Source organism: Pseudonaja textilis, chromosome 2 (assembly GCF_049901715.1).
Source record: "Pseudonaja textilis isolate UNSWEBS1 chromosome 2, rPseTex1.2, whole genome shotgun sequence".
Lineage (NCBI taxonomy): Eukaryota > Metazoa > Chordata > Lepidosauria > Squamata > Elapidae > Pseudonaja > Pseudonaja textilis.
Window position 1 is genome coordinate 240,519,381 of NC_141991.1, and position 22,175 is coordinate 240,541,555.

Here is a 22,175-nt window from a genome sequence, read left to right on the forward strand (position 1 = left end):
TATGCAAACAAATGATTTCCATCCTTAGCAAAATAGTACAAGCAACTTTAACAGATGCAAAGAGCAACGGTTAGATTGATTCATGTCACAATGTCCTTTCAGTGGGACAAAATTCACTCGACCACTACCTCGCTTATTAACCACAGAAACGTTGGGGATCAATTGTGGTCGTAGGTCGAGAACCACCTGTACTCAGACTACCTTTTCTTTTTTCTCCTGACCAGCCTAGACTTCCCACCTGAACCGGCCGCTTTTCAAGAAGCCAAGGACCAGAGGTGGTATTCAGCAGGTTCTGACCAGTTCTGGAGAACCGGTGGCAGAAATTTTGAGTATTTCAGAGAACTGGCAAAGCCCACCTCTGACTGGCCCTGCTCCCACCTCTTCTCTGCCTCCCATGGAGTCCCAGCTAATTGGCTGGGTCTTCTTTGGTTGCCCTGCACAGGAGAATGGAGCTGGAAAGTAGGTTAGTGGAGTGAAGAAAGAATGGGGATTTTACAGTATCCTTCCCCTGCCACATCCACCAAGCCAGACCCACAGAACTGGTAGTAAAAAAAAATTTGAATCCCACCACTGCCAAGGAAGGACTACAAATGCCATCACTCCCCGCCCCACAAGATGCTACTGGATGATGGTCCCAAGCCAGTTCAAGAGAGAAGCGAGCCGTCCGCGTTGTATTTCTCCTTTGCCCATCAACCGTCCCCACGGCAGCATTGCTTTAAACTAGTTAATCCTTATAAATGAATGGTCGTGGAAATGTGGCTTCCCCCTCCCCGCCCCCGTTACGGAAAAGACACCGAGCGACCGTTAACACGCAAGCCCGAAATAACCGCTCTTCCCCCTCCCACTTGTTTCGCTTTCGGCGCGTGGCCCGAAGGCGTGGCCGACGACGCCCCGCCCTCTATGAGCAAGCTACCGTATTCCTTGCCCTTTGGCCGCGGGAGGCACCGCCCTCCTGGCGGCCGGACCAATCAGCGAGCGCCCTGTTGGCCAAGCCGGGTTCCATGCAGCAGGGAGTCCAAGATGGTGGCGCTCGGGGCTGGGAGGGACGGCTCGGCGGCGGTGGTGACCGCGAGGAAGCTCTTGGTCGCCGCGTGTCTGTGCTTCAGCAGCCGCTTCCTCCCCTCGGCAGACGCCACAGGGCAGGCGGAGAGCGACGGCAGTCCCAGTGCGGCGGGGCCTCACCGGCGGTTCGAATACAAGTACAGTTTTAAGGGACCGCACTTGGTGCAGCCGGACGGATCGGTGCCCTTCTGGGTATTTACGGGCAGTAAGTAGCCGTCGTTCCTGATCTGGGGATCTATTCTGAGGGATCAGCGATGACCCTTGGGAAGGGCCTCTGGGCATACACAGAGTGCAGTTGGTTGGCGGCTCAGCTTGTGGGGCTCGTGGTTGTCTTACAAATCAAGGAAGAGATTTCTCTATAGTCTTAATAGGAACATATCAAAACGATTTAGGGGAGTGTTTAAAAAAAATCGATTTTTCTTGCATCGCCGTCTTCTCTCCAAAGGTAACATCCAGCCTTTGTCGGCTGCCGCCTCATCTTTCTTTAATGCGAATGGGTGTAAAGGAATGGACATTTTCGTTTTTCAATCCCAGAGATGGGTTGGGTTGAGAGAGTGACTGGCCCAAAGCTACAAAGTTATCTGTGTGGGTTGAAAGAATTATAAAGTATTCTTTCACAACTTGCCCTTTAGAGATAAATATTGCAAAGAATCCATCAAAGTGTTTCTTAATGGGAGTGAACCCCATTAATCACTCTTGAACCATTAGCACAGACATATTGCCTTCTCCTGTGCAGATTCATCTTATAAATCCCTAGAAATTGGTAATAGAAAAGCAATTACTTGATCCACAATTTATCTACCTGGCAAAAGCCAAAGTTTCTCTTCTTGATGAATCCCAAAGGGGCTTTTTCAAGAGACAACTGGACTTTTCTTGAGACAGCTTGGTGACCTGGATGACTGGGAATCTCCATAAGGCATTTAGCTCTACTTGATGAGGATATCTGGAAAAGAAAACCAGTTTGCTGTAGTAGTTAAGGTGCTGGCCTAAAACTCAAGAGACTGAGTTCTAGTCGCACCTTAGGCACAAAAGTCAGGTGGGTGGCTTTGGACCAGTCTAACTCTCTCAACCCAACCTAACACTCAGGATTGTTGTTCTGGTGAAAATAGGAGTAAGGAGGAGTATTAGGAATCTTTGTCACCCTGAATTGTTTATAAAAATAATAAAGGCAACATGTACATAATAAATTTGATGCTCTGAGTAGGTTAGCATTGGTCCACATTGCCAATGTTTTGGAGCAACCTAATACAATCACCAGGGTAAGTAGGATACAAAATGTTATCAAGTTCCTGGGCAAATGTACTCATTGAAATCAAACCCAGATTGACCATATTACTGTATACCAGTGTTTTCCATATTTGGCTATTTTAAAATGTATGCACATCAACTCCCAGAATTTCCCTGACTAGGGAAATCCATGCATCTTTTGAAAAACACTAGCCTATAAAAAAATAACACTGTTTGCAACATATGATATAGTGAGCATATGATTACTGTTCAAGTGATCATATACTCACCATATCATATGTAGCAAGATTTTTTTAATAGTATCTTGAAGATTCCATGAAGTCTCATGTTGGATGAGTGGAATGAGAATTCTCAAATAATCTTATCTCTTCTATACTAATAAATACTTTCCATTACTCTCAAAATCTGCAAGTAGTCCCCTTCTTCCTGGTGTTTCTATTCCATACTTACTTAACATTGTCATTGAAAATTGTAAAAGTTACCTTTCTCCTTCTTGGGAAACTAAATAATTGAAGTCAAACTTTAAAATTTCATATTTGAGAAGTCTTCCAGCTCTTACGTTAATATTTTTCTACTATAATGGAAGATGGCATTCTTCGCACTTTTGCCTTTGTGGCATAATGTATTGGTACAGGTACTATAATACTTTATTGTTAAAGTTTATTATGTGCTTAAATCATAATTTGTAAAAGGTTTTAGGTTTTCAGGACCTGCTAGTAGAGTATTTCAGCTATTTACTGTTTCCATTGAGAATTCTGTTTTCTAAGGCAGATGACTAATAATTACCTTTCATTATATGAAATCAACCATATCATACAACATTGAGGTGTGAAGGTGTTTCAGTAAGAGGTCTTTGGATCCCTGGTTCCTTCATTAAATTCATATTTTCCTGCTCTATTTTGGAATTATTCTATTATATAAGTTGACTAAATTTGAAATAATACCCTTCTGCTTTAATCTTTATAGCTAGAAATGTCTTTTGTCTGTGTTCATGACTGCAGGGTGATAATTTATATTCTGCCATACGGTTAGAATGCATATGAACAGATGGCAAATGTGATCCATTGGATATTTCAACTTTAGCATAATAACATGCTTTCATTTCTTCTTAATCTTACCTAGACTTGAAGTTAAAGATCAGATTTAAAGGAGTGACTTGTTCATATGTCAGATAGAATGCAAATATCAAAATATGACTGAGTATCTTTTGTTCAATGTGTAAAACTAAGCTGATGTCTCCTTTTTTTTTTTTTTGGCCTGTCAATCAGTTCCTGATTATTTGCCATTCAATTTCCTATTCTTGAGTAGTTGAGTCAAATTTTGGAATTGACAGTATAAACTCTGGCAATATGGTGATTCATCACTACAGCAGAGGTGTCTTCTGGACTTCAATTCCAGAATTCTGAGATTTAAAAGTCCATAGTTCCCAAGGTTGGACATCCCTGATCTGTAGAATGAAAGACTGCCTTGTCCTGTCTTACATATGATCAGAATACTCATTCCTGGTACATAGACACACTTTTAAATTTTTTATCCAACCTAATTTATAATAAATTGTTTATCTGATGCTGATAACATTAAATAGTTGTTACTTTTGAACTCTGTTTTTGCGACAACTGACTCTAGGCTTTGCTTTTTTTAAAAAAAGTGACATGTTGACTTTTTGTTACTGATTAAATCAACACTGGAAATACAAAGCAAATTACCTTTGATATTAACTCCAATTCCTGGACAAAAGCTAGCATTTAACCTAATAGCTTTTAAATTAGAATTGAACAGTTAAGAAAGTGCTGTGTTAATCTTTAAAACAATTTGGAATCAGATTACACAAATTGTTGCTTATTAGCGTGCTTCCTAACACCTTTTGGAATATAGTATTGCAATTGAAGAGTTTACTATGCATGTTTACTATAACCTGCAAAATGGAATATAAATATATATTGTGATGTACGGTCAGCCTGCCTTTCATTTATGAAAATTGATTCTTTGAGGTCTGTTTTGCAGACCGGGGTTCCCCAATCTCTGGTCCGTAGACCAGCAAACAGGCCGCAACATGCCAGAAACAGGGCCGTGCAAACAAGCGCCCCATCCATGGGATGCAGGCAGCACATGAACACTGCCCCCATTCCACAGAAAAACTTATCTCCAAACCGGTCCCCATTGCCCCAAAGGTTGGGGACCGCTGTTCTAAACTGTGTACAGTAGTGCCTAGCTCAGGAAAAGCACAGTGTGTGTGTGTGTGTGTGTCCCCGTGATAAGATTAGGAGTTTCTTTTGGATTAGGTCCTGAATTCCTTTAATCTCGATACTGCTGGATAACATATCTATCTCTGCAAGACTTAATGCAGAGCTTAACCAATATGAAAGAAACAAGAGTGCCTAAATCTTATTTCATTTTGCTAGTTAATTTTGATAAGTCAGAGAGAAGCAAGACACAGAGAATCAATTCACTGGGGTCCAGGATCCAATGGGGCTGCTGTTCTGACCCAAGCCTTGTTCAAATTAAACAAATACAAACTGTGTATAAAAGCAAAACTTTTTTTAATGTGGCACTGGGAATTCTTTGCATTCCCAACCAACGGTTATTTAAACTTAATTGTCCTAGATAAAAGCAAGCCTTTTCAAGGTTGTAAAAGGCTGCCAAGACCAGAAATCTATTTACTGATAAATATCAACCAACAAGTTTCACAAACAAACCAGAGTTCGCAGGGCTTCAACGAGGAGTCAGAGTCTAAAGAACTTCTTTGCTTCCAGCAAAGAGCATATCCCCGAGGGCTGGTTTTTATCCCTTATGGGAAGGGCCATCCCCTTCCAGCCTTACTCCCGAGTTGCCCTTGCTGCTTCAACTGCTCTCTCCATCGAGCAGCCCTGCCCACACACGTGCACTGGGCGCAGGCTCCCCAAGGTCCTCTGCTTCACTGCTGCCAGACTCCAAAAGCTCCGAAGGCAGCACCCCACTCTCCGATAGTCCTGGCCCCATCCCTGCAACCAGACACAGGACCCTCGTCCAAGTCCTCCTAGCCTCCCTGACTGGTTCCCTTTCGTCCTCGCTGTCAGAGACCTCTGCCGTCTGCACCTGCTGTTGGCAAACCACAACAGCTGCCAAGCTGGATGTGCCCAACAAACTCCTGGCTCTCTGCTATGCTACACACTGTTTAATGCTACTTTGTTCTTGCTAGGATGTATCTGGTTCATGCCAGATCTAACTCTACAGTATCCACAAACTAACTGTTTGGTTTCTACATCCCAGATATATATAGTAATGTGTTTTAGGACTAAAATTGCCTGAAGTTCCAGCCTTACAATTTGCAAAGCTAACTCAAGTTCCAAAAGCACTCCCCAACCCAGAAATTTCTTTTACATTTGAAACCTGGGAGGCGACTAGCGAGGCAAACAGCTATTTCTGAACTTAAAAGCAGATTTTAAAACCTTCGGTGCTTTTGTGTTCCCGATGACTAGCTTTGTTCATTGTGGTCAAAGTAGTCCTTGAATTACGACCACAATTGGGATTGAAATTCCATCACTAAGCGATGCGGTTGTTAAGTGAGTCTTTCAGCCCCACTCATTTCACAAGGTGGTAGTGGGCAAAATAGGAGAAAGGAATGTTAAGCGTGTTTGCTAGCTTGAGTTATTTTTTAACAAATAATAAAGGCAGGATTTTTAAAAAATCTAATGTAATTTTGGGGGAATTCTTTTAACAAGTATGGTTTTTGACATATTACTAAAAATGGTGGTCTTCCTTTTTAGATGCTATCCCCAGTGCCGATCAGATCAGAATAACTCCTTCATTAAAAAGCCAAAGAGGATCTGTATGGACGAAAAGCAAATCCATATTTGAATACTGGGAGATTGAGGTGACCTTCCGAGTGACTGGAAGAGGAAGAGTAGGAGCTGATGGATTGGTACGTTTAGTTTAGTTTATTGTTATTGCACATCGTATAACAAAATCAAACACCATCTTCAGTGCACATCATGAAAATAAGCACAAACACACATGCTTCACACTCCACACATTGAATTGAAGACTCCTGACACCACACCAACACTGCACTATACAGTAGAATTCAACAGAGCTACTGCCCTGGGATAGAAGCTGTTTTTCAGCCTATTTGTCCTTGCTTTTTTTAATTCTGTACCGTCTGCCAGATGGTAATAGTTTTTTTAAAAGGGTGCCCAGGATGAGATGGATCTTTGAGAATGTTTTGAACTTTCTTAAGGCAGCAGGAGCTATAAAGCTCTTCTAAAAAGGGGAGACGTAATACCAGCTGCAGTTTGCAAATGCTGGGTTGGAGGTTAACAAAACTGCGTTCTGAGGCCCGAGTGCTGCTCTGTGGCGGGCTGAACTCTTGTCGTCCTCTTCAGCTCCTTGGTGGGGGCAGGAAAGGAGCCTCCATGGGTCCTTGGTGATGGGCAATGGTGATGTCACCAACTAATCCTTTCAACCCAGAAGCAGGTTGGTGGGTTAAGTGGGTTAAATGGTGCCTTCCAACATGAATGGGATGGGAATGGGTCGGGCGTTTGCAAACGTGGCAGTTACATGAATTGGGAGTGCCTACAAATTGCTCAGATTTTCATGTGTCTGAACAGGCAATCTGGTATACTGATGGACAAGGATTAGACGGCCCAGTTTTTGGTGCAGCAGATAACTGGAATGGTGTTGGCATCTTCTTTGACTCCTTTGACAACGATGCAAAGGTGAGTGAAAGGACATTGAGGGATATGCTGTGGGTTGAACTTTAAATAATTTGTCTGGACCTACTTGGTTTTTCAGTCTTCATATCTTGTCCTATCTTTATGCTTATTTTTATTTCCTTCCCTCACAGAAAAACAACCCTGCAGTGATTGTTGTCGGCAATAATGGCAAGCTCCATTATGACCATCAAAAGTAGGTTGACTTTGATCTGATCTGTCTTGATTTTCCAGAAGAAAAATAATATTTATTTATTTATATTTATATTTTTATGTTTTCTTAAGTTTTTGCGGGTACTTACATGTACGGTATTCAGCTTTGTTCGGGTATTTTCCCACGTCATTATAGTTGTGCTTTTAAAGTTGTAGAAACGTTTCGGCAGAATCTCATCTGCCTTCATCAGGCTTCTGTATTGAGTTCACCTGTGAGTCAGACTTTTACAGCCTTTTCTGTTTTAAATTTGGTGCTCGCCTATGCTGTGCCAGAATGGTTTTTTCTTCATCCTGATTGGTTGGGAGTCTTGAATCAGGATGAAGAAAAAACCATTCTTCTTTTCTGACTGCGTTCTGTGTTCTGTGATGCGTGCACAAGAACACAGTCGGAAAAGAAGAAAATACTTCCTCCCTTTTCCAACACCTTAAAGCCACAGGACATGACATTAATTTTGAGGGAACCAAATTAATCTCCAATACTGAACACTTCAACAAGAGAATAATCAGGGAAGCCATCGAAATAGAGAAACACCCCCGTAACATGAATAAACGGGATGATGCCTCCCACCTACCAGACATCTGGAAACTAGCCCTCACCAACAAACGAGTCCCAGCCAATCTGCAAACATCAACTCCATCAACCAATCAAGAAATGACAACACAGTCAACCTCCCCACCAGTGTATATAGGGAGACAGCAGCTCCAATCACACTTTGCTCGCACAAGCACGGAGCCGAAAGCACCAGCCTGAAGTTGGCGAGTGGGACCTCATCAAAACGTTGCCAAGATACTCTCAATCTTACACGGGAAAAGACCCGAACACGCCAAGACCTGCATACATGTACCTGTGAAAATCTACGAAAATATATATGTGGGGGGGGGGGTATTCAGCTTTGTTCGGGTATTTTCCCTTGCTTTTCAAGGGCAGCTCCAATGTAGAGCAGATTGCAGCAGTCCTCTCATAAGGTTACCCAAGCATGAGCAATCAAATTGGCTCGAAAATACATTTCTCGGTCCCCAGGCCAAGTGGTAGAAGTTCAATGGCTAGAGCAGTTTAGATCATTTTTGTCACTTGTCTCTTAAAAGTGAAATTCTATCCCACTTTCTTATCCTTCCCATCAGATTCCTTAAAAGTCTTGGCTCATTTCTTCTTTGCCACGCTAGTCCTTGCTCTGCCATCTCCTCAGCTCATAACTTCACCACCTTCTCCTCATGTATGGTGACAATGCCAACCTTTTGCTACCCTCACCATGAACCGCCAACCTAACTAAGGACATACCTCCTGCTTGTAATCTTGCAGCTGCCTAGTTTGTTAAAGTAGAGGTCTTTTCAGAAGGTTTATCCATTGTTCCCAGGGTTTTTTATTTGTTTCATGAGCCTTCCCACATCCATTCCAGGTTCAAGACTGACATCTTAATGATGGATGTGTGCTGGCGCAGGCCACAGTAAACAATAACCATACTTCTTCTTAATCCAGGTTTAGATATTAAGTATTTCAGTCATGGGCTAAGGTGTTATTTGGTGAGATTGTAGTTTTTATTCATTGAATACAAGTAGTCCTCAATTTACAACCATTCACTAAGTGACCAATCAAAGTTACAACGCAAAAAAAAAAAACCCTGTGAAAAGTTACTTATGACTGGTCCTCACATTTATGACCATCATAGCATCCCTGGAGCCTCATAATCCAAATTCAGGTGCTTGGCAACTGGCATGTTTTTACAATGGTTGCAATGTGCCAGAGTCATCTGATCACCTTTTGTGACTTTACCAGCAGGTTCCCAACAAGCAAAATCAATGGGGTAAACCAGATTCACTTAATGACCACTGATTTCACTGAACAACCGCAGTGATTCGCTTAAAAATCATGGCAAAAAAGGGAAAAGTGGAAGTTCTGGTCCCAATCCTGGTCATAAGTCAAGGACTACTTCTAGACAGCTTCTATTTTATGTTATTCAGATGGACCGTATGTCGTGTACATGGGTCTTTAATTTTCATCTGTGGATTATCCTGACTTGCCAAATTTGTATTGATAAGATGTTTCTGTTTTAAAGTGATGGATCCACGCAAGCGTTGGCATCATGTCAAAGAGATTTTCGTAACAAGCCTTATCCCATCCGTACAAAGATTATTTACTATCAGAAGACACTATCTGTAAGTAATTCCAGCTCTTATTATATTGTCCCATATGTATATTTAATGATGTGTTTTTAAATAGGAACTCATGAGTTAAAAGTATACTTTGGAAGTGGGAAGAGAAGTGTGGCAGTCATAATGTATCACCATCGATAAGATCTTTCAGATCTTTCTCAGTCCCAAGACGCAAAGCTTGAGACCCAGAAACAGACTGTTTTGTCTTGAATATATAGAATTCTTTATTGGCCAAATGTGATTGGACACACAAGGAATTTGTCTTAGTGCAAATGCTCTTAGTATACATTAAAAAAAAAGATACATTCGTCAAGAGTCAAGAATCATCAGGTACAACACTTAATAATAGTTATAAGGTACAATAAGCAATCAAATCATACTAGGAAACAGTCAATATAGATCGTAAGGATACAAGCGACAAAGTTACAGTCATGCAACCACAAGTGGGAGGGGATGGGTGATAAGGAGTGATGAGAAGATTAACAGTAATAGTAGTGCAGACTTGTAATAGTTGAACAGTGTTGAGGGAATTATTTATTTAGCAGAGTGATGGCTTTCAGGGAAAAACTGTCCTTGTGTCTAGTTATTCTGGTGTGCAGTGCTCTATAGCATCGTTTTGAGGGAAGGAGTTGAAACAGTTTATGTCCGGGATGTGAGGAGTCTGTTTTCATAGCCCTTTTTTTGACTGGTGCAGTATACAGGTCCTTGACAGAAGGCAGGTTGGAAATAATTGTTTTTTCTGCAGTCCTAATTATCTCTGAAGTCTGTGTCTGTCCTGTTGGGTTGCAGAACCAAACCAGACAGCTATAGAGGTGCAGATAATAAGACTCAATTCCTTGGAGGACAAAAGAGATTTTTCATGGACTTTAAAATAATCATACTGGCCGAGGATGATAATTGAAAAAAGCCATTTGTCTGACATAATTTAATATTTCTACTAAAATGATTTAGGTCACAGGATTGGCAGAAAAGCCTTAGTTGTCTTATTCAACTAATGAACTACGTACAGATCAACTAGATGGACCAGTGTCTATAAAGATTCTTAGTAATTCAGGTCATGGTTGTCCCAAAAATGCTTTTCCAAAAGGAAACTGAACTTTCTTGTTTTGTTTTTTTTCCTTAAAAATGTTTCACTTCTAATCTAAAAGGTTTCTTCAGTTCATAGACCAGTCCTGTCTAACCTGCAGTCCATGGGCCACATGCAGCTCTGGATAGCTAGTAATGCGGCCCTGCATGATTGCTATTGTGACTTAGCAATAGCAATAACACTTAGATTTATATACCGCTTTACAGTGCTTTACAGCCCATTCTAAGCAATTTACAGAGTCAGCCTATTGCCCCCAACACGTTGGCTCCTCATTTTACCGATCTTGGAAGGATGGAAGGCTGAGTCAACTGTGAGCCAGCGAGAATCGAACTGCTAAACTGCAGGCAGCCGACTGGCAGCCAAAGCAGCCTGCAGTACTGCATTATAACCATTGCACCACCATGACTGTTTATATCAGAGGTCTCGTTCTCGCAGCCCGCGGGCCAATTGCGGCCCACAGGACGATATCCTGTAGCCCCCACCCTGATATGAAAGTATAATATTAGTGTATAATGTAAATATAAAGTATAATATAAAGTATAATATTATGCGGCCCAGCCTCACCCAGACTCTGCCTCCAGCGGCCCCCAGGTAAATTGTGTTTGAGACCCCTGGTTTATATACATTCACTATATTATATATTTTATGTGCCATCCAAGGCAATTCCTCTTTACTTTCTGTTTCATGTAGAGTAAGTAAGCACACTACAGGCCATCACTGTGCAGAAACCATTTTACTAGAGCAGGGGTCCCCAAACTTGGCAACTTTGTGGACTTCAGCTCCCAGAATTGCTCAGTCAGCCAGCTTTGCTGACTGGAATTCTGGGAGTTGAAGTCCACAAGACTTAAAGTTGCCAAGTTTGGAGACCTGTGTGCTAGAGAGTGAGTAATACAACAGGAATAGGAAATGCATCACAGAATCAATGGAGATGAATCCTAGAGTGGCTATGTGATACAGGAAACAACTACAATAGAGAGGAATGATAGAGCTGCATGTAAGATAGACATAACACCTGTAACGTGCAGCCCAGCCAAGCCAAAAGGTTGGGCAACCATGAGATAGATAAATGGCCTAATTCTGTATCAAGTAACGTCATCTCTGTCTTGTTTCTTCCAAGGTATTAATAAACAATGGCTTTACTCCAGACAAAGAAGACTATGAGTTTTGTGCCAAAGTTGAAAACATGGTACTGCCTCCTCAGGGCTACTTTGGCATCTCTGCAGCAACAGGTGGCCTTGCAGGTGATTTTACCATTCAGGTTACTTTTCCGCTGATTATTTTGCCCAAGAAATTTTTTCTGTCATTGGGATAGATTGAGTCAAAATGCCTGCAGACTTAATTTCTGTTTAAGAAAAACCCTGAGGCTGGTACAAAGATGATTGTCTTTCTGGATGGCAACAGAAAAATTAAATAGACTGAGTGTATGGGATCAAGCAGTGGTCCCCTTGCCACTTGTTTACGTCATGTAGAAGATGACAGACGTGTCCTTTTCAGCCACACCCTAATCTAAATTGAAGGTGTGTTTAAAGGACTGGTATTCTCAGAAAATGGGACGCCGTGGGTCAGTGGCTAAGACTCTGAGTTTGTCGATCAGAAAGGTCGGCAGTTTGGCTGTTCGAATCCCTAGCACCGCGTAACGGAGTGAGCTCCCGTTACTTGTCCTAGTTTCTGCCAACCTAGCTGTTTGAAAGCATGTAAAAAATGCATGTAGAAAAATAGGGGACACTTTGGTGGGAAGGTAACAGTGTTCCGTGCACCTTCGGCATTTAGTCATGCCAGCCACATGACCACAGAGACATCTTCGGACAGCGCTGGCTCTTTGCCTTTGTAACGGAGTTGAGCACCGCCCCCTAGAGCCGGAAACGATTAGCACGTATGTGCGAGAGGAACTTTTATCTTTATTCTCAGAAAAAGAATTCCCTTTTCTTTTCAGTGTCCATTAATCTCTCAGTCTGCTTTGAAATGTGTCCAGTTCATTGTTCCATGGATCTTATAGGAGAGGACTGGGGTATAGAGGAATGTAAGCCCAAAGCAGCAGTGGTCCCTTGGAACCCAACTATGCATTGGTATAATAACAAAGGCATTGTCTCTCAACTTTTAGTCCATTTTAAGATGTCTGGACTTCGAGTCTCAGAATTCCCCAGCCAAGGCTAAGAAACATTGAACCAAAGTGAAACATTGAACACCTCAAACGAAAAGGAAACGCCATGGCTGAAATCCAGACCATAAAGTGTTTTGGATGACCAATATTTGAAATTCACCTTTAAATTCACCTGCAGAGAACTAGAATGTGCCCTTGTGATTAAGTAATTTTTTAAAAAATTGATGTACAAGATCTGCCAAACCATTTATTGAACCTAGAATTGTAGGGAACTCCTTTGCCCCCTTCTGCTTTTTGTCCAAGGCAACCTGTGATAAATATGCACAACTGGTTTAGACATTTATCTATCTATGTATCTATCCTCAGACATAAATTTCCTCCCACATGGTTAGAAAAAGCATAGCTTACTAAAATGAGTGAGTTCATTCACATTTCCTTGCTGTTCTTCGATGTGGATCCCATCTTATTAGTCCACAGTTAATGAAAGTGTGTTGCCAGTTTTGGCCATAGACAAACATTCATACATACAACATTCCTAATGTTGTTGACCTTTGTGTGTTCCTGGCCAGATAATGTGTGAATTGAGATGTCTTTTAAATTGCTAAGTCATTCTACTGAGTTAGGATAATGTAGACTAATTCTTTTGACACATTTCTGAACCTTTTATCTAGATGACCATGATGTCTTGTCATTCCTAACATTTCAGTTGACTGAGCCTGGCAAAATGACGGTAGGTATCTTTGGGTTACATATTTGTTCTGCATGCTCACTGTGGATTTTGGAAGAAAGGGTGTTTCTGCATTTGTTTTAATGCTTGAAAATGACATTTAAGAATATGCAGAGAGAGCATTCCCAATGAAACAGGACAGTAATATGGAACTATGTTGCAAATCAACTATGTCAAAACTTTGAGTAGAGTACCGTATATACTCGAGTATAAGTCGACCCGAATATAAGCCAAGGCACCTAATTTTGCCACAAAAAACTGGGAAAACTTATTGACTCGAGTATAAGCCGAGTTTTTCAGCACATTTTTTGTGCTGAAAAAAAAACCCCTTGGCTTATACTCGAGTGAGATTCCCTCTGAAAGAAAAATAGTGTGGAGCTCCGGAGCTGGCAGCCGCTTCCGTGTTTCCTTTGCAACTTGTAAGCATGGGCGTAATCGGAAGCAGAAAAGTTCTTGCATGAGGATATATTGTTTTTTCTTTATTTAACTCTTTTTTTGGGGGGGGAAGACCCACCGTCATGTGAGAATGCTCAGACACGAAATCTATCCGCCTGAAAATAAGTGTGTGTGTGTGGGGGGATTTTAACAGAGGGAAGATATAGGGAGAAGGCAAAAGCGACAGAAGATCCTTCAGGGGAAACTGAGGGGGAGACTCACCCTTGGTCCAGATGAGCCCCCTTCCCCGCCCCTAAGGAAGCAGAGGCAGCCAGCAAGGGCAGGCAAGCCCCGCTTCGCGGACTCCATCCGTCCTCGCTCCCACCCACCCACCCAAAGCCACGAAGTCCCCCAATCGCGCAGCCCAGAATCGCCCTCCCCTCAGAGGGCAGCAACGATGCCTGGTGTTTCCTGAAACAAGAAGCACCACCATGCAATGAAAGCGCCCTGGCTCTAGGCTCAGAAAACAACGCGAGCTGAGGTGGCTTCGTTTCCTCAGCCCCAGCTGCTTTCAGTCCGCTCAGGAGGAGGAGGAGGTGGCGGCGGCTCGCGTTGTTTTCTGAGCTCTAGGCATGGCTTCGGCTCCGCTAGGCTTCATTTTCTCAGCCCCAGCTGCTTTCAGTCCGCTTGGGAGGAGGAGGAGGAGGAGGTGGTGGTGGCAGCGGCTCGCGTTGTTTTCTGAGCTCTAGGCTCGCGATCTCAGAAAACAACACGAGCCGAGGGCGATTCTTTTGGAAAACTAAACTTTTTTAAAAAAAAAAACAGGCTAATTATAGATTTGTAATGGAATTATAGATGTAGAGTATGTATATGTTTTGTGGTCTTTCCATCTATTTTAATTATGCCAGGAAAATGTGGAAGATTAGAGAGGTCAGAAACGAAAGTTAGTACTAGGAGTACTTTAACCATATTCAGGCAGTCGTCATCACACAATTATGTTCCCAGAAGGAAGGGTGTTGTGTCCTGTTGGCCGCCGGCCCCTCCAGCAACCAAATCAGATGAGGAGGAGGCGTAAGAGTCAGGGCCAACTTCAAGGCAACCTGAGAGCTCTGAGGGGGAAGAGGGAATGAAGCTGGCAGAGAGAGAGGCAGAGGCAGAGCCTCTCTTCTTGTAAAGGCAATCAGGTTGCACCTATGAGCCAGTTCAGCTTCTTCAAAGTGTTCCTTGGATGCCCCAAAATATTAACGCAAGAGTGCCTGATGCCAATAGTGCCTGTCAAATTTTAGGATGCCTTTTTACTCAGAATTGATTTCGTAGCCTCCACCAGATACAGACATTGCTGAAAAGGACAAGGAGAAATATCAAGAAGAGTTTCAGCACTTCCAGGAAGAGTTGGACAAAAGGAAAGAGGAATTTAAGAAAGAGCATCCGGACACACAAGGCCAGCCAGGTACGCAGTCAAGCGCTAGACTCGATGTAGGAAGCCAAGTCTTCATTGAAAGAATTGCTTTGCTAAATGGGCATTCTTTCTGGTTTGTTGAGAAACAAAACCAGAATGACTAGAGGAGCCTGCAGTTCTATGATTTTTTACAGGGGAATCCAGAGGGAAAAATAAAGAAACGATCTTTGCTTTGCAATGTGTTCTGTCTGCTATACGCATAAGTTCCTTTAGCATGTAGGTAAACTATACAGTAGGGCAGAGGTCCCCAAACTTGGCAACTTTAAGACTTGTGGACTTCAACTCCAACTATGCTGACTGGAGAATTCTGGGCGTTGAAATCCACAAGTCTTAAAGTTGCCAAGTTTGGGGACCTCTGCCCTACTGCATAGTTTACCTAGATGCTAAAGGAACTTATGCGTATAGCAGACAGAACGCATTGCAAAGCAAAGATCGTTTCTTTATTTTTCCCTCTGGATTCCCCTGTAAAAATCATAGAACTGCAGGCTCCTCTAGTCAGACTCCTCTGCAGTAGGGGAATTGTACCCTGCCCAAAAGCTTATTGTGGTTGTTTCCAAAACCTCTCCCTTGCCTTCTAGCATGAAGAAGAGCAAAAAGTTCCTTTTTTTCCTTAGTTTTGGGGGGCGGGTGTTTGGTTTGGAGAGGTGTGGTGTTGGAGGGGAAGGGGGTTTAAGAAATGTTATTGGGGCCTTAAAATGTGCAAAACCTTAGGACCCCTGTTTCATTCCTTTAAAATCCTTCTGACCTCCATTCTGAAAACGGATTCTGGTTTTGTCCATTTCAGGATTGTGGCCTTTAGTATGCCAAACAAAATTAGTGCAACCTTCAAACCTGCAGATATTGCGAGTTTACCTTTGCCCGTTGGTGGCTTTATTTCCTGTTTTTTAGAATACTATTTTTTATAAACCTGGTTTAAAAGATGAGAAGAGCCTGAGTTGCTTTTGGTTATAAATCGTTTCATCGGATTCCCCTTGGAAACCGCTTATGGGCTTTGTGCTTGTGGGGAGAAAAATGAAACGTTGACTTTCGATTTTGCCAATTAGATTGTTTTGATGGTATAGAAATGGCTGGTATATATTATTACACAAAAGTAAAAAGCTAAGATCTCAAATTATTACCATATTATACTGCACCAAAAGGAGCTGGAAATCGATGCCTTTTTTTCCCCCTCTGCCCTGCACTTTCTTCTCTTCCCCTTACTTTTTTCCATTACCTTTATTTTTCTTTGTACATTTTGTATTTTATATTTTGATAAACCAATACAATTTGTGAACTCAAAATAGTTCCATCAGATTCCCCCACTTTGTCCTGCAAAATCTCTCCTTGAAATTCTTCATCCACTCACTTGGATGAAAGTCCTGTTACTTCATCAAGACTCATAAATGGGATTTGCTTCAGGCACAGATATGTATAGGTCTATAATATTATGAAATATCACAAGTAGACAGTTCTTATTTAGAACTGCTCTTGTGCTTCCCTCTGGTTTGTCTGTCTTACTCAGAACATTCACATCAAAACACAGCAAGTGGTTAAGTATATGTTTAAATGCAGTTAGGTTGGAATCGTTTGACTCACCAGAATGTCTCACTTGTGTGGTTTTGTTTTAAAGTGGATGATATCTATGAGACGGTGGGTGATCGTGAGCTGAGACAGATCTTCGAAGGCCAAACTCGAATTCACCTGGAAATAAAACAGCTGAACAGGCAATTAGACATGATTCTGGATGAACAGAGAAAATACGTCTCTACGATAACAGAAGAGATTTCCAAAAGAGGGTCAAATGTCCCTAGCCATCAAGGGCAGGTATATTGTTAGTACACATGTTACGCAAAATACAATTCTGTATTTTGACAGTTTTGTCCTTTCGCTAACAGTTCTATGTTTCTTTTTTAAATTACAGGCTTCCCAGTTAGAGCTTGACAATATTGTAAAAGCTCAAGAAGAGGTTCTGAGACAAGTTGTGGAAATGAAGTAAGGATTCATGTGTGACAAACATAACATACCAGTTTATGTCCAACAGAGATTTCACATTATAAGATTGTTGTTGAGGTGTGAACTATTCCAATAAGTAGTTCTCTTTCTTTTTGCTCATTGAAATTCCACACACTCTGCTTATTTTTAGATGGTCTATCCATATACAGTTGTTTTTTTTAAATGACCCTTAGTGTTACCAATGTAGCAAATGCATTTGAGGTCCTTAATGCAGAGCTTGGGTAAACAAAGTCATATAACATTAGTGAAAGGAGATTGAGATCTTTCTGTCTCAACTAATGTGGAACTTTAGCTCGGCTGTTCCATTTCATTCGTTCTGTGGGTTCAAGAGGCAATTCAGCTCAGTTCATGTTTGACGTATGTTTATTTTAAAAGCTCAGGTGCATTAAACAGCATCTCTGATGTGAGCATTCTTGACTCTCTTTTCAGAAATTCCATGGGGGAAACTCAGCGTCTCGTCACTGGCATTCAGCACCACCCCGCTTCCTCTGGTGGGATCTACGAAACCACACAGCATTTCAACGACATTAAGGAACATCTCCATGTCGTAAAGAGGGATATTGAGCATTTAGTCCAGAGGAACATGGTATCTATTGTTATTTGCACCCTTTTGGGGGGTGTGTGAAAGGGAGGAGTGGTGTCCCCCAAAGCCAACATAATAGATGAGACTGGAAAACCCTGTCCCTGTTTAATTGCAAAGCTGTTCCACTGGTTTATTGTCCTCATTGTGAGGACGTTTCTCTTCAATCCCAAGTTGCTTCTCTCGATTAGTTTCCATCCATGGTTTCTTGTCCTGCCCTCAGGTTCTCTGAAAAATAAATTGACCCCCTTTTTGTGGCAGCCACTCAAATACTGGCATACTGCTATCATGTGCCCGCTAGTCCTTCTTTTCTCCAGACTAGCCATGTCCAAATCCTGAAACCGTTCTTCATATGTTTTAATTTGATAGATGATAAATGCTTTTGATAAATGATTTTGAGTACACTCATGGATTCGGCTTGTTGAAAAATCATCATCTTGTTTGTAATTTCAGCCATCAAATGAAAAACCCAAATGTCCAGAGTTGCCAAAATTTCCATCATGTTTATCCACAACACACTTCTTTATATTTGTAGCATTCCAGACGCTACTCTTCATTAGTTACATCATGTACAGGTAAGTGTCTACTTGGAACATACCTTGCAAACGGGGAGGAGCCTCGAGGAATAGAACTGAATGAGTGGCTCAGAAATGAACATGGGTCTGTTCTAAACAAGCCCTAAAAACGTATGAGGCACATAAAATTAAATTGTAAGAAACACAGGGAGAGATGCTGCTTATCCCTGACACCATAGGTTTTAAGATGCTGGTGCCTTGGTACAAATGCACTTTTGCCATTATGTTTGTGGAGTCTTTGCTATTCTTAGGAATTTTCAAACGTGCATTTAAAAAAAAACCCTTATAATTCACATTCTCACTGTCACATGTAACTATTTAGGATCCTTTTGGTCTTCTTTTGCTTAAGATTTAAAGTGCACTCTTGGAGTTTTGGGGAACTTAACAACAAGAACCTGTCCTCATCAAAACACTCCTTCATTGAGGAAATACTTGGTTCTCACACACTTTAGCAATAACAATAGCACTTATACTTATATACTGCTTCACAGTGCTTTTTACAGCCCTCTCTAAGCAGTTTACAGAGTTGGTAAATTGCCCTCAATAATCTGGGTCCTCATTTTACCCACCTAGGAAGGATGGAAGGCTGAGCCAATCTTGAGCCTGGTGAGATTCGAACTGCCAAATTGCAGGCAGCTAGCAGTTGGCAGAAGTAGCCTGCAGTACTGCACTCTAACCACTGTGCCACCACAGCTCTTTAGCAACCTTTTGAAATCTGCATTCCCAAGAAAAAAGGGACAGGACGGACAAGATTTTAAGCTCTTTTGCTGTCATGGAAATGCATACGTGTTGTCCTCTAATCGTTTCTCCCTCCCCTCCTTTCACTTCTTGGGTGTTAAATGTGGGGTCCAAGTTGGGAGGGGCTCATGGCTGGTGGAGAGGGTTGAACTGAGTATGCTGAAATTGGACCCAAGAGGGTCTGGGTAAAAGTCCCGGTGATGAAGCAAATCTTTCTTAGCATAGCTTTCAATATACAGTAGTATTGTTATGAGAATAAAACGGAGAGGACAAAATATTAAATAAGCCGCCTTGTGCTCCTTGAGGAAGAATTCAAGTAGAAATGTGTATTGCACGTAAAAGTGTGTGGGTCCTTGGTGCTCTCTGAGCTTGGTTGTATTTGTACACATAATTCATTACCTGAGCAGGTAACTTAATTGAGTAATAAAACGTATGCAAGATAACAACCAAGCTCTGAGGGCACCAAGGACCCCCACAATTCAACCCTCAGCTACACATATTTTCTTCTATCAGCAACTAAACGAGTCTTTGCAAACACCTGCAAGGAAAAATTAAGCACCGTCTTTTCCAATTTCTTCTGTGAGGTATTTTCCTCTTGCAACACAAAATGGACAGTGTATGTTCCTTGTCTATCTCATTGCATATGTGTCTTAAGCACCGAGGAACTTATGGGTTGAAACCATTAGCTGTTCCCCAGGGGACACCCAATTGGGGCATGGGGTGTTTCCCATTCATGTCCCCAGCAGGAGCTGGAACGAAGGACAGGAGCTCACACTTTCTACAGCAGCACTTGGGTCTCAAACATAGGCTTGCTAACCTCCAACCGAGGGTCCTACCCAGGTGAGCCACTGTGCTCCTAGCCTTCTACGTCAGTCTAATTTAATTATCGGTTTCTTACTATAAGGTATTTTGTGGGAAATAATATTGGGCTAAATAGCTCAGCTTCTGTCAGTCACTTCACTGTGATCACTGTGATCTGAAGTAATTGTTAATCTTATTTCAGTAGTTAGCCTAAGTTGGTTTGGAGACCTTGAAGCTTAAGGTGAGCTTAATTATTTCAGATTAAAGTACTAAAAAGGCCACGTTTAGCCCAAGAAGCTTAAGGTGAGGCTTCCCTGTCTCCTCCTCCAAATTCCAGAGCATTCCTGGTTCTGAAAGACAGGTTATCGAGACCGACAAAAAGCTTTCTAAAGTGAATTGAGCTAATGGATTTATCTTTCTGTTGTGTCTGCAGGAGTCAGCAGGAAGCAGCAGCAAAGAAATTCTTTTGATGGCCTCTCTGTTGTGCATGGAAAGCATTGCACTAGTTGGAGAAGAGGGCAGGAATCCTTTAGTGTTGAAAATGCTTCAATATTTTAAATTATTGAGTTCTTTCTTAAGTACACCGAATAATGGATTGCGATGTTATAAAATGGACCAATTCCAAGGCAGAAAAGAGATAAATTCTGCCTTTGAGCATCCAGGAGAGATGGGTGGATGGAAAATACCTTTACTTCATTGTCAAAATATATCCCAAGTAAGGTCTTGGCACAAAAGTATTTCTCACACTTGTTTTTACATCCTTATTTGGGGAGATCATGGAAGGCAGAAAGACAAGCTGTATAATACTTGTTGTGTGTCTCAGGAAGAAAGGCAGGCAGGCAAGCTTTCTGAAACTGCATCCCCTTTTAGAGCTATAAGATTGCAGAGAATTTTTTTTTTTTCAGTGTAACCTTGTGGGCAGCATTAGATGAGCAGAGTTAGATATTGCCAATTCAACTTTTAAAAGATAGACTTGTGGAAACAGTGACAAGCGGGGTTCAGTTTATAGAACAGTTCAGTTCTTAATGGTGCCATTTTTCTGTGTAGGAAAAGGTAGGTGGGAAGAGGCTCTTTTTAGCATGTTTTGATACAGTTGTTTGTATTCGTTGTATTCACATCGATCATAACTTTTGTAAAAGGGTTTTTTAATGCCTCTTCAACGAAGAGATCCTAGCTTGCATGGTCTTGAAAGTCATCTGACTTGGGAGAATATGGGACAGCGGTGATCTTCAAAACGTTATCATTAAATGTTAAAATTCAAACTGAACTTGGTCCTCTCCAAAGCCAGGAGTATTGTGAATAGATCCTGATGGCATTGTTTAAAAAAAAAATTCAGGCTTTTTCTCCTCTTTTTGCTGAACCGGTATTGTTCTTCATCTTCAAGTATTCTTAAGTCTTAGCCACTTGTTATGTAATCCTTCTTAAGTCAGTTCCAGAACAGCAAATGTGATTTTACTCTGCCCTGCGTCTTGCCTGTATAGTATTAACTTGAAGCTTCATTTTTTACACATGTAGAAATTCCAGTAGAACAGCTTTCTCATATCGTCAAGTGCTCAAATTCCTCTGAACTTAAAATATTATAAGACAAGCAATGTTCAATTTAATCCAGTATTACATATTTTGAAGGCATTGTTTGCAGTTTTGAGAAACACAACAATTCTATGCAATTCTCTCCCTTTAAAGATATTGGCAATGTTATATTAGGTTTTAGAAATCAGATGTTTTCCACCAAGTTTTGAAAAAAACACAGTTGCCAAATACCTTCCTACAACTCACAATTGAAGACAAATAAGCAGACTTATTTTTCTCAACGCAAATCACTCAAAAGATGATCCATTCTGTTTCACACCAGCAAATGTTTTTACAGGTGCCTTGGGCAAATTAAAACCAAATGTATGTTGTAAAAATGACCTACGAAATCAAAGGGTTTGTGCGATTTGAGTTTTCATTAAAGAAGACGCTGCTTTTATGCAGAAAAAAGTGGCTTCTGTTGCATTATTTTTCTTTGGAAAACGCTTGGGTCATGATAAATATCTTGTAGATAAATGTCTATGTTTTCTTTTTGACATAATGTGAATCTACCCAGCTGAGAATTAAAATATTGAAGCAATCGGTGGTATTGTATCTTGTGTTCAGAGGGTAAAATACAGTAATGTTGTACTCAAGAGCATTGTTAGACTGGAATTCATATCCCGACAATAATTAGCAAGTGGACAGATTTCAATATAAGATCCCTCATGTCCTAACCAATACATGAAATGCACATAATTGTGAAAGGTTACTACTCCATACTTGCATTTTCCATATAGTTCCATGTGGCATATAATGAAACATTTCTAGTCTCATTTTGAATATTGGTAGGAACACAATGCACATTT

The 22,175-nt window shown here is 41.4% G+C and overlaps 1 protein-coding gene across 1 annotated transcript; it reads left to right on the forward strand.

The window, feature by feature from the left end:
- The first annotated feature begins 994 nt into the window (after positions 1–994).
- Positions 995–21,907, forward strand: LMAN1 (lectin, mannose binding 1). Its single transcript, XM_026715431.2, has 13 exons — positions 995–1,267; positions 6,057–6,211; positions 6,897–7,004; positions 7,133–7,194; positions 9,266–9,365; positions 11,567–11,690; positions 13,222–13,280; positions 14,970–15,102; positions 16,721–16,914; positions 17,012–17,082; positions 17,533–17,689; positions 18,137–18,258; positions 20,231–21,907. Exons 1-13 carry the CDS (start codon positions 1,021–1,023, stop codon positions 20,265–20,267), a joined length of 1,569 nt encoding a protein of 522 aa, XP_026571216.1. The 5' UTR covers positions 995–1,020; the 3' UTR covers positions 20,268–21,907.
- The last annotated feature ends 268 nt before the right edge of the window (positions 21,908–22,175 follow it).